The sequence below is a fragment of the Magnolia sinica genome, chromosome 13, assembly GCF_029962835.1.
Source record: "Magnolia sinica isolate HGM2019 chromosome 13, MsV1, whole genome shotgun sequence".
NCBI lineage: Eukaryota > Viridiplantae > Streptophyta > Magnoliopsida > Magnoliales > Magnoliaceae > Magnolia > Magnolia sinica.
In genome coordinates, this window is record NC_080585.1 from 3,844,830 (window position 1) to 3,857,400 (window position 12,571).

The 12,571-nt window shown below is 40.5% G+C and overlaps 1 protein-coding gene across 2 annotated transcripts; it reads right to left on the bottom strand.

Annotated features, from left to right (window-relative positions):
- Positions 1 to 950: 950 nt before the first annotated feature.
- Positions 951 to 12,009, bottom strand: LOC131222477 (SURP and G-patch domain-containing protein 1-like protein). Of its 2 annotated transcripts, none has more exons than XM_058217546.1 (9): positions 11,859 to 12,009; positions 8,454 to 8,995; positions 6,718 to 6,844; positions 4,226 to 4,332; positions 3,862 to 4,032; positions 2,674 to 2,808; positions 2,388 to 2,567; positions 1,664 to 1,842; positions 951 to 1,217 (listed from the first exon to the last, which is right to left on the bottom strand). In XM_058217546.1, exons 2-9 carry the CDS (start codon positions 8,836 to 8,838, stop codon positions 1,191 to 1,193), a joined length of 1,311 nt encoding a protein of 436 aa, XP_058073529.1. In that variant the 5' UTR covers positions 8,839 to 8,995; positions 11,859 to 12,009; the 3' UTR covers positions 951 to 1,190. The 2 variants fall into 2 exon arrangements, with proteins under 2 accessions (XP_058073529.1, XP_058073530.1); XM_058217547.1 differs by having other exon boundaries at positions 8,454 to 8,987; positions 11,859 to 12,008.
- Between the last annotated feature and the right edge of the window lie 562 nt (positions 12,010 to 12,571).

Genomic DNA, 12,571 nt, shown 5'->3' on the forward strand with positions numbered 1-12,571 from the left:
CAATATCATGAGATCACATTTGCAGTTATCCAACTTCAAAACGCTAATTATGAGGTACACCTCAAAATTCCATACTGCCCAGAAAAGATTGTGCACTGGGACATTCCTTCCATTAGATGTGTGTGTGGGCCCCGACGTTACAAGGCTTGAAATTATCATTCCATCAATCGACACGCATGTCAGAGATCGGGGCCATTCATCAGGAAGGGTTAGCTGAACGAGCCATGGACCACAAATAATGCTGGTCCAGGGATCAGGCAGTTCAAACTCCTATGATAAGAAAAGGGCAGTTGGGGGAAGAAAGAAGAAGGCCAACAGCCCAAAATCCAATTCCAAGTGTGGCTCACTTGACGAGTGTACTGCTCTTATCCTTTAAAAAAAAAAGTGTACTGCTGTTGTTTCTGGTATATGGTCTTTCTGTGTCGCACTAATGGATGGCCTAAATTTCTGATACGTGTGCCCTCTTATGTGGGTTGCAGGTTCCACATGGGATCTGTCATGCGGGCCCACATTATTTCAAAACCCTGGATGTGCTACCCTTCTTCAGCAAGCAAGAACATCTCCCAGTCCCAAATGCACTTAAATAAACTTTTGAAGGTGGCATTTGCCGGTGTTCAGATGGCGGCAGGATATGAAGACTTGGGCATCACTGGGCATTAAAGAAAATCCTCAACTGTATACATCTGCTTCGCCCGGGTCATCCAGATTCTGGGACTCATTGCAGATGGAGCAAAGCCCGAAGGCAGCACATCTCTGAACCATCTGTTGCATTTGGACAAGTGACCATTTTATTTCCAACCATCTATTTGATCACTACCGATTAAACAATTAAGACTATCCAATTAGTGTCATTTTTCAACCTATTACTTGCATCGAACAGTGGGTCACACAAGTTGGATGATCTGGATGGACATGCATGAACTGTGGCAATCACACAAAATCTACTCAGCTGAAAAATAACAGCAAGCCCAGCAAGATTTACAGCAAATATCCACACGTTAAAACAACATCCAAATGTTAATGCATCACCATTTCCTACTTTCTGCAAACGGATTGAGTGCAACAGAGGAGAACTAGTCAGTTTCCATACCAACCTTTTTTCTTTTCCTTCTCTACGATAATCTTTTACAGATTAACAAACTCCAATTGGAAAATGCAATCTTGAATAAAGAGAAGAGGAGCCAGGTTCCTCAATAATAGGCTTTCCTCGGATTATTCTGCAGAAGGGAGAAGTGGAAGTTGCATTAGATTAATCCATACATGAATGATATCAGATGACAAGACATTAGAAAAGTTTATAAAAAAAAAAACACTAGAGACGTGCACGCCACAGATTGAGAATTGGGCCTCTGCACATTCGATCGCACGGTGGAGATTAATGGGGCACCAAATGCTTCAGCCATGGACCAGTTTTTTTTCTTTTTTTTTTTTTGGGGGGGGGTGTGGGGGTGGCGCTCACTCAACACCATGTACAATCAGACATTGGAGATTAGTGGGGCACCAAATGCTTCAGGCATGGATCTGTTTGGGTGGGCCTCACTCAACAGTCAACACATGTACAACTGTGGTCAGATTGGTGAAAAATGCATACACAATGTCTGTCGTTAATCATTATACATAATAGTATAGAGAAAGATGAAAGAAGTAAGAACAGGATACTAACCAGAGGGTTTGGCCTGTACCGGTAACCAAGCATCATCCGTTTCTTATACTGCTCGTAGATGTCATCTTCAGGGGTAACTTCACCGGGTTGTTCTGCCCCGACCCCTAAATTGTCCAGTTTTACATTCCCCGCCATAACTGGATCTGCACGACCACTCCTGGAACTGCCAAGACCCTCACCTGTGAAAGATAGATGTAATTCTGTTAAGGATGTTTGCCCCAGATTAATATCTTTTCTCTAGACAGGCTTCACTTAGCAATGGACATAAGCTTCACCTCCCGTCCGAAGGGGACAATCACAAATACAGATTCTTCTTTTTATGCTATGATGATAAGATGCTGTGAAATTCAACACTATTTATGGGCTGATTATGCACATGTACACACATGCATGCATGCATGTATATCTGCGACTGTCTGGGTATGTCTACACCCCATTACACATTACACAACCAAGTATTAACGCCTTGTGGCATACTTGGCATTTCAGCATTAAATAAGAATGCCAGGGTATCGGTTTGCATTACGCTGAAAAAGAGACACTTCTGCACTTTAGAAAATCACAGTTTCAACCATGTTGCAGAGGTATTTTGTCACTTAAGAAATTTCAGGCATCCTGAGGGAGCTTCTGAGCAATGTCTACCACTGAAGATATATGAGATTTCTGACAGGTCTACTTCAGTGCGGAATTTACAACAACAAAGGAAAATAACAATAGAAACTACCTTCTTTCCAACCCATTTTGGACAGAAGCTTATGCCCGACGTTGTCAGCTTGAATTTTAGCCTTCTCTGCAGCCTCTCTAGCAGCTTTCTGGGCAGCTGCATCATTGCAGGCAGACAAGAACTTCTCAAGCTCCTCTTGGGGTATATAATCACCCATATGATGGCCCTTTTTTACTGGAGCTGCAAGGACACACAACCAGAAGAGAAATCCTTAAGCTTTTGCTCTCCTTTACCTATTCCCTATACTTGAAATGAAACTTGGAAAAGATGCAGAGGAAATGCAGACCTTGAAGAGACGCAGGCGGCGGCATTTCATCTTTTGACTGTTTAGGCGCTCTCCGCCGCTCTTCTTGTGCTGCTCTTTTCATGTAAAATTCCATCATTGCTATAGGATCTGCAGCTGAAGGCCCATTTGATTCACCTATAAGAAGAAAATAAATAAGGTTCCATTCTGTATGAGGTAAGTTTAGCCTGAAATTCACTTTATTCCTTAAAACTTGAGATTGATATTTGATATAGAGGGTTGCATCATCGTCCAACAATCCTTCTGGTGCACCAGGAAGTTTTTCCGTATAACATGGTGAATAGCAAAGAGAGGTTATCCTCTTTTAACTCCACTGCAGTTAAAGTTCAGTAAAACAGATTTGGATAACTTGCAAGAGAACAAACCCATTCGGCAGAATGAACAAAAGGATAAACGAAAAGTAGCAAAAAACCTACTAAAATTTGACAGGTAAAGAAAAATAAAAGAAACAACCATTCATATAGATGGCAAAACATCTCCAATTATAGCGACCATTTGGAAGAGCAAAGGATTGAATTTGTGATATCACAATATCCTCCAACTCTCTCCAGATGAGGTCCCAGGAAACCTACTACTGACAGGATTTGCAACGTGATTTCCTCCCTAGGAAATGAGCACCATGAACTAATGGGTACATCCATACTGTTCTTCCCTCAGAACTTTGAACTGGAACATGCTTGGATACTTGAAACCTCAATGCTACTATGCAATCAACTACTGGTTCTCAAGCACCTGGGCCAGGTTCAACAAGGAACTAAATGACATACCAAACTGGGCTAGGTTGATCTCACAGGAGACTGAATGATGGTCTGGCATAACAATAAATAAAAGATTGCCAAAACAGAAAGATTTCCTTCATAGCATATAGATATTATAACAGTGGCCATCGGATATTAACGTCCTCCCGAAAAGCTGAGAATTGCATGGAACTTAAGACCCTGTTGCCGAAACAGATATTTGAAGGAAAAGAAGCCTTGAAACCCAAGAAGTTCACACAAATCATAATATTCAATTTTCATTTCTTAGCTATATTGACAACTAAAATTGCAAAAGCACGAGGTCCTCGATGAAAGTATGAAACTAGTTATAAAAAGTCACCTCAATTTATAAATAAATAAATTTAAAAAAAAAAAAAGATCTTAAGAATATCAAGAGGTGCAAAATACATACCATGAGAGGGGTCTCTTCCTTCTGATGCTGCTTGAAATGAATTCATGGAAGACCTTGAGTCCTCATTATCCTCATACAAAGCCGAAGCTGGCATTTGATAATTAGAGTGCTGTTGAACAGGACTCCTTTGAGAAACAATTGACGTTCTAGAGGATGAATTACTTGTACCAGCTGAATGAGAAAAAATACAATTACCCCATTTAACTTTATAAATAAATTTTATTTTTTATTTTATTTTTTAAAAACAACGATTGATTACTTCAAAACAGCTGAATAAAAAAGAAGAGAATGTTAAAAATACAAATTAACTAAAAAAGATGACTGAAATTTTGAGAATCAAAAGGGGCATAGAATGTGTACGAACCAGAATGTGATGATTGAGAATCACTTTTCTGTGCAAAAATCTTTTCCTCTTCGAGGAGCCGATATTCATAGTATTTGTAATCAGCACAATTGACATCAAACAGAAATCTGCAAAGCATGTGATATAGAGAATAAATAAACAGTATGGTTGAACCCGTGCAGAGTACACCAACAAATACAAACTACTAAGCGGGAAGCAACTACAATGCCAGGACCAAAATCCATGAATGGCCACTTTACAAGCTGAAACGCTGGGAATGGATCAAAATTGAAGAGGCATACTCTTGAAGGCTTCCTTTGACTAAAAATTAGACTGCTGGTTTATGGTCAAGAACGAACAATCAAAACTATAAAAATGCAACTGCGTGAGGCTTTGTGGATTTCCTGGAGTAAAATTTTCAGAGGCAGTAATCAATAATTAAAGAAAGGCAGTCCTTTTTTCCCCAATTAGTTGGGATTAAAGCATAGATGATGGTGATGATGATGATGCAAACATGCTAGCATGTTCTTTCAAGGGAAGTTGGCATTAACATAATGTAGAGTAAAGGAAGGAGGAGGCCCCTTCAATACAAAATCAAACTTAGGGAGGAAGGAAGATCCATAAATGGAACCCTCCATGTCTCTCTATGGACCAGTGATCCATGATACAACCATGAAAATGAGAATTCAAACATGATTCAGAGTCCTAAAAATGTTGACGATCTCAGTCAAAGAAATACGCCAAGCTACATCTGGGAGTACCTTCCTGCCTAGATTATCAATTGAAAAAGAGGCACCCACAGCATGGGCACTGTCACCTTACAAGTAGGTGGGAAAAGGTTAATGGACAAAGGTGGTGAAAACCACCTGAAAATCACTTGATGCTATTGTAGTACATTAGGGAAACCTCAAGCGAGATCCATGTAACCTGCATCACTACCAAAGCAAAGACTGACACTTCAGCTGCACTTGTGAGTACACCAGTGGCTAGCTGCCAATGTTGTTGTCATGTACTTGCAGAATACCAGCAAAAGTACGAAATTTGGATATTCCAAACATGCATATTCTCGAATATCATAATGCCAGTGGTTAATGGGCCAAAAGTCTATATTTACAGCATCATCACCATCAAGTTCTCCATCCTGATCGACAGGGGTAAAAAGGGCTTATCTGCAGAAACACATTGCCATTGGCTTGCAACTACATATGAGTCAAGGATTAAGAACAAGTTTTGGGGAAGCATATCGGTGACCACCAAAGCCAATACCTACCGGATGTACCAGCCAATACAGGCCATTACACCAATTTCCAATTTTTATTTATTTTTATGCTGAAAAAGTTCAAAAGTTCAAAACATATGCACATCAAGGCTACAGACCTATGAATAAGACGTAAGATCTAATCATGATCAACGTTAGGATCAGGATCTAACAAAATTACTGGTTAATATGCAGATCTATCATGTTCATGAGTAGGATGTAAGATCCACAATGATTTACGAGTTAGGATGCAAGATCGACCATGATCAGAGGTCATGATACGAGATCCATCATGATCAGGGGCCTTGAAGTGAGATCCATCATGGTTAGGATGTAAAGAAGACAAGGGTAGACCTCACCTAGTGAAAACTAATGGCTATTGTTCGATTACTGAGGTTAGTTGATGCAGATTCTAGATGGTGGAATCTTTGTCAAAGATATGTATGTTTCCACCCAATTGCCACAAACAGCCTAATTTTCATCGAAAAATTCCAGAAGATGAACTAGAAAGGAATTAGAAAATGACTAGAGAGGCTTGAGAGCAAGAGAGTAAGGATCTTAAGAGAGACTCATTATGGAGAAAAGTGTTGTGTAGGCATATCCGCGAGAATCTATTGCATCATAATGGGAACTTGGGTCATATATGTAGAGTTTGGAGGGGAAATCAGTCAAAGTGGCCATGAATTCCAGGTCATGGATGCAGACTTTCCTAGTTGTACGGCTGTGGTGCCATATTAATTATTGGACAAAACCGCTATATACCATACGATACGACACATACCAGTGTTGGACGATATTTTAATCCTTCACGAGTGTTTTGAGGGGGGTAGAGATGAATTAGAACACATCATAATCAATCCTTACTTAAGAAGCATGTGTCCTGCCAGTGAATTCCCAACCTAATTTCCTTCCCATATTCTGTGCCACCAATTGAAAGAATTCCTTAAGACATGCATCCTTGTTTGTTGCCACACTGAAGGGCCTTGAGAACTTGATTGTCAGGGGATACTTTCCCACATGCAAGGAGCAATCCCTTTTAAGCATTACAATTGGCAATCTTATATTCATTAAGATAAATTATAATAAAATCTAACAGTGGAAGGGAGAACAAAAGTCCACTGCATATCTTAATATGTGGACAGGAAAGCATAAGTTGACAAGGGCCAGGGCATAAGAATAACACATGTTAAATAAATAAATAAATTCATGAAACTTGGTGCTTATATGGAAATTATTGATTTAAATGGGAACCTACTTAAAAGGTGTATCTCCAGGATTCTTTTGACGTGTAACATGCTCAAACTGTCTTCCATTTTTTGCCACAAAACTTGCTAATTTGTCTGCAACTTTCTTCACTGCAGGATCATTCGGGGGAGACGGTGCTGCATGTCACTTAAAGAATTTATTAATACCAGGAGCATGAACAGAGGAATGCAAATTACTTTTGCAGCAGGGTGTGCCACATTTTCAAATTCTTTCAGTCAACATCTCTTTCCGCCAAGGCTGATAAAGACTTAGATGTAAGCTGCATTCATGAGACAGGAAACTTCGAGAATGTTTCATCCACATCATTTCATAAGTTGTGAATAGAGGAAACAAAACTCCCTCTACAAATTCTTTACAAACTCCAGGGACCAGAGAAAGTAAATTTCCAAGTGGGCATATGTTCTTGAAACAAGATGATTGATGTTAAAAATATTTTAATAAGCACACGGAAATCGCCCAAATCCAGTACTTCTCCAGAGCTGTGTTCTCTATTTTCAAATATGACACTTTCGTAGTAAAGCTCGAGACAAACAACTGCATGGCTAAATCAGCTATCAGGATAGTAGAATTAGCATGGAGCTTGATAATAGATACATCTGTGGAGAGAACTAGCATGAAGGCTGGTGAGAATGAGAGAGTCCATCTGCACCATCCTGGTGCTTTGGGACACAGACGGTCCTATGATCTAATCTGCACCATCCGCTGGGTCCACACACTCTTCATAACCCACAGTGAAAGAAAATTACTGGTCTGAGAATCCTATCCATCTGATCTCGCACTGAAAGCCAGATGATATGGACTTTTACCTGTATGCCAACCTTAGATTACCTGTTGCTAAAAGAATCCGTTTGATGAGACGATGCAAATCATCCAATCAATGGCTTAAAACAGGTAATTATAACAAAAAATGTTGGAGTTCAGATGCTGAGGATCCTCTGACACAGTACCGTTTTCATAGTGGATCAACATTCATCATTTTTAGTGCTTCACTTATGCAATATTTCTTTTTCTTTTTGAAAATCATTAGGTATTTGTATGTCCCAGTGGTTGTATTTGAGTGCCAGAAAAAAGACTGAAGCCTGCAACGCTGTATACAGAACATGCACATGCACACACATGCACCTATGAGGTCCTGCAGGTAACTAGTTGGACAATAGAGTCATCATCCAACTAGTGTGTAACCCAGAATGTATCAGGTGTTAATGACATCAACTCATGCAAAAGGTTGTGGCTGCCATGAAGATCACCTAGTGCAACAATCAGGGCAATCAACTGATCAGGAGCGCCATTCATGTACTGTGGATAGGATCATGGCTGTACATTGTTTTCTAACATGTGGCCCGCGTGGTGAGTGAATGACTTGGATTTTGTGCTAGGTGATCTTTATGGTGAGGCAAATCCTTTCGATGGGTTGGATGTTGTACACGCTTGACATGTTGCTAATTAAATGTCAGTTGGACAAAAACCCTATCGTCCACCTAACTGCATTTGAGACATCCTTCATGCATAGATGCATACGTGCATACATATATACATGCATGGTTATATATAACCATAGTGTAACATTTTGTATTCTGAAAAACACGTGATCATTGTATCAGCAGTTGCACCAACCAGTGGGTGCCAAACCTTAGGTTATAGAAAAGAGAAACAAATAAAAGTTAATCAAAGATGGTCCAAATCCATTCCAGCCAATTAAAGGATATGTATACAAGCAGTAATTACCAACATCCCCTTGTTTTGAAGATGGCTCGGAGGCATCGGGTTGACCCAATTTCTGCCGTTTTGCTCGTACATCACTGGTCTCATTTCCTGTATCCCCTTCATCTTCATCTTCGTCAGCACCTAACTTAACAGGGGCTACTGCAAGTTTTGACTTCTGTTTCAAGCTAAATGCAAGTTTTCCATTTGAACTAGATGGCATAGACTTCTGGGTATCATTCCTTTTAGAATCCATTGCCATCTTACTACCGGTAGCATTACTTAGAGTGCCAGATTTAGACTCTACCACTGCTGCCTCCTTTGCTTGCTTCTCTTGCTGAAGCCGCTTAAACTTTTCCATAAATGAGCCATCATTAACAAAGAGGCGAGACCCAACTCCTTTTTCCATTGATGAAATATCTTATTCACAGCCGGGTAGATGATCAGTATCACCTAGTGCCCTCTTCTGAATTCAACTGTTCAGAAAACCAGCTTTCCAAATACTAATGCCTTGTAAGGGAATTACTCATAAGCTGATCGCTGCAATTGCGGAACTTGCTGCATTGCTTAAGCTCTCAATCAGAAAAAGATTAACATGCATGCATTATCATAGTCAAATAAAATGTTATAACTTATAAGCATATTACGAAAGATAAACTTATTGATTCAAGCCTGTAAAACATCTATTCTGAAACCAGAAGACAAAAGCAATAGACATCACAGGATCTAACAACTGTCTAGCAAAAGATTCAGAAGACAACTTACATAATGGAAGTCGAAAGGTTGAGAATGATAGAATTTCATTATACATAAGTCGGGCGCCAGGAGAAATTTCCAGCAGTTTCTACGATATCTTAATCTTGGTATGGACATATTTGACTAAATTTGCAAAAATCATCTTTGGCAACATAAGATGCTTCCATTTTCAGAGGAATGCTAATAAAACACAAGCTACCATGTGAATGCATGGCATATGTTCCCAGATACAGGCCTCCCATCGATGCAAGCCGCACCACATATGGCCAAGTGGCCCAAAAATCAGCCCAACTGGAATGTTAATAATTTTAAATAAATATACACTGGTGAGTGTGCATATAATTGCCACCTAAAGCATATTTAGGTGGGATATTTTTAGAGATTTTCCTATTTTGGGGATTATGTTTTTGTTGTCTTGGAGGAAGAAAAGACAGCTGCACAATAGCGATGGTCACGACCTCTCCCTAGCTGTACAAACAATGATACAACAATGAATGAACAACCGAACCTTCCACCTCCTAGCAAGAAGGTGATGCCAACTCAAACAACGGTACAAAGGGATTTTGTATAATCGTGATGAGAGGTGTGGCTCGAGCATAAATACAACACAACTATTCTGGTTGGATGGTCATGCAAAAATGATGAAAAAATGATAGTGAAACAGAGGACTGCCAGTGCAACCTACTTTTCTTTTTGTACTCTCCTTCGTTTATTAATATAATATGTGACTTTTCAAAAAAAAAAAAAAAAAGTGAAACAGAGGACTGCCGACTAGTGATGAAGAGACTCCCACCATATCAGTGCATGCAATTGCTGGGGCAATGACATGCCCAGACCATGTGCATACAAAGGTTCATCAAACAATAACAATGCTTGTTTTGACTGATAGAAGGGGCTCGCAACTTCTTAGAAACAGTGCTGGCTAAAAGGATTGGCTGCCCGGTTATAAAAGGGGGCCATTTTGTGGTGATGGTTTAAAGGGTGGAGGGCCCCAGTCTAGGGGTGTGTGTGGAATGGCATCCTTTCTGCTTTTCAAGGTCATGTGGGTTACGCCAAAATCAATCAAAGGGCTCTTTCTCATGGGGCATGAAGGAGGGCCATGGTCTAAAGGTAGGTCAAGATGGCGGCTAGCCCTGCTTGCCGGTCTCTCTTTGGGGAGAGAGGAATAATAGCTGCTTCAGAAATTGCAACGTTCGTTCATTGAAGTCGTTAGGAAAGTTTTTACTTTGATCAAGGAGTGGGATTCTTGAGTCTTTGGGTGTTGTAGATTTTCTTTGTTCATTTGTTAGTCTTTTCGGCTTTCTTAATAAAAATTATTACTAATAAAAAAACAAACGAAGGCTGAATATCGGAAGAGGGTGAGTGTGCTAACTTACAACTTGTTTTACAGGAATTTCAAATCTGAACCACCCATTTTTTATACCACTAGGAGGTTGCAATGCAGTTCTCAGTGCACAACATTAAATCTTGGGACCAATCATTTGGGATTTTGCAGAGCTGAGGACGCTATTCGAACATCAAGGATGGGAATACACCTTCAGAGGATACATTAGGGTCATACAAGGTCGTTAGCACCCACATGATTCAAAGGGTTGATGCGCAAAGGTGGCCTATGAGTAGTGGAGTGGTTGTACTCCATTGAAGGGAAACAACAGTCGGATATCAAACAAGTTAATTTAAAAGGGGATGTCAATACAGTATGAAGATCTCTTTGCTCTTCCAAGGGGGTTGGCCGGGGTGGGCGCCCTAATACTCGTATGCTCACTGTATTCCTCCAAATGTGCATCCATACAGGAATCCTCGGTTTAAAAAAGAAAAAGAGATTGAGATTGGGTCATTGGGGGGATGAAGCATAGTATAAGCCTTTTCATCACTCACTTCATTGGTTCATACAAGAGATGGAACATGGCATCTATGTGTCAATTACCATGCACTAAACAAAGCATGAGTAAGGACAAGTACCCGCTTCTGGTAGTTGACGAATTGCTAGATGAACTTCATGGCACACAATACCATTCTTAGATGGATCTGAGGTCGGGCAATCATCACATTTGTTTCCATCCAGATGATATTCACAACCACTGTCTAATGAACTATGGCTCTCACAAAGTTTTCATAGGCTCCCAAAACCCATCAGGCTACGTTCAATTTGAGGAGAAAAGTTCCCACTGTCTATTTTTGGGTCATGTTCCAATCAAACAGTATCAATCATCCGATCGGCCTAAGTTTTGGGACATGGCCCATTCATGCTGGGGCCTGATGAATGAACACTCCGGAGTTTGTACTCAATTTCCATGCATCCTGATACGAGCTAATATGCAATTAGTGCAGAATTAATTCCTATTGGTTTCAAATGAATTACATACCTGTTTAAGTAATATCAAATTAGAAAAATCCGTGTGTGAAATTAGACAGTCGATGCTAATCCCTCGTAAAGAAAGGGAGGTAAACGGAAAACAAATGGAAATTTACCCAGATTCCGACAAAACGCTATTGCATCTGCCTACAAAGAAATCCACCGACACGAAACACTAACAATCTTTTGTAATCCCCAATCAATCCACAAAAAGCCACGATCTATAAACGAACGCTGGAAAAGAAAAACCCTAAATCGCGAGAAAAGGAAAATTGAAGACATGATCGATGAGAATTTCGAGGAAGAGTTCCCCTTACCTCTCTCTTTCTCTGTTGAATTTCAAATCGCCTTCCGCTTCGCCTCCTCCTCGACCATTTCGGAAGAGATTTATCGAAGCAATCGACTATCTAAGAGGGAGATTGGGAGAAATTGTACGGCTTTGTCCACAGAAAGAGAGAGAGGAGGGATATTGTTGCACACCTGCGTAAATTGAGAAATCCAGACCATTCATCAGATGGATACCACCCGTGAACGTTTCTCTTTATAGGGCACATGGGTGCAAATTTCAGGGAATGGGCGGAGGCTCTGAGGGGCCCAAGATGATATGTCCGTGTGACATCCACTCCGTCCATCAGTTTCGCCGGCTCATGTTAGAACATGAAACTAAAATGAGACAGATCTGAAATTCAAGTGGGCCATGCGATAGGAAACAGTGGGGATTGAACGCCCACCATTGAAACCATCTTGGGGGCCACAGAAGTTTTGGATCGGGATGATATTTGGACTTTCAGTCCACCTCGGTGAGAGTAACCTTGTAAACGGTTTGGATAGGATATGGATATCAAGGTGGGCCCCAGGAAGGCTTCAACGGTGGCAATTACCATCCCCACTGTTTCGTGTCGGGTGGTCAACTTGAGTTTTGGATCTGTCCCGTTTTTAACCTCATGTACTTAGATGAGCTAGCGAAACTGATGGACGGAGTGGATGTCAGACAGACATTGCGGTGGGCCCCACAGAGATACATGAAATT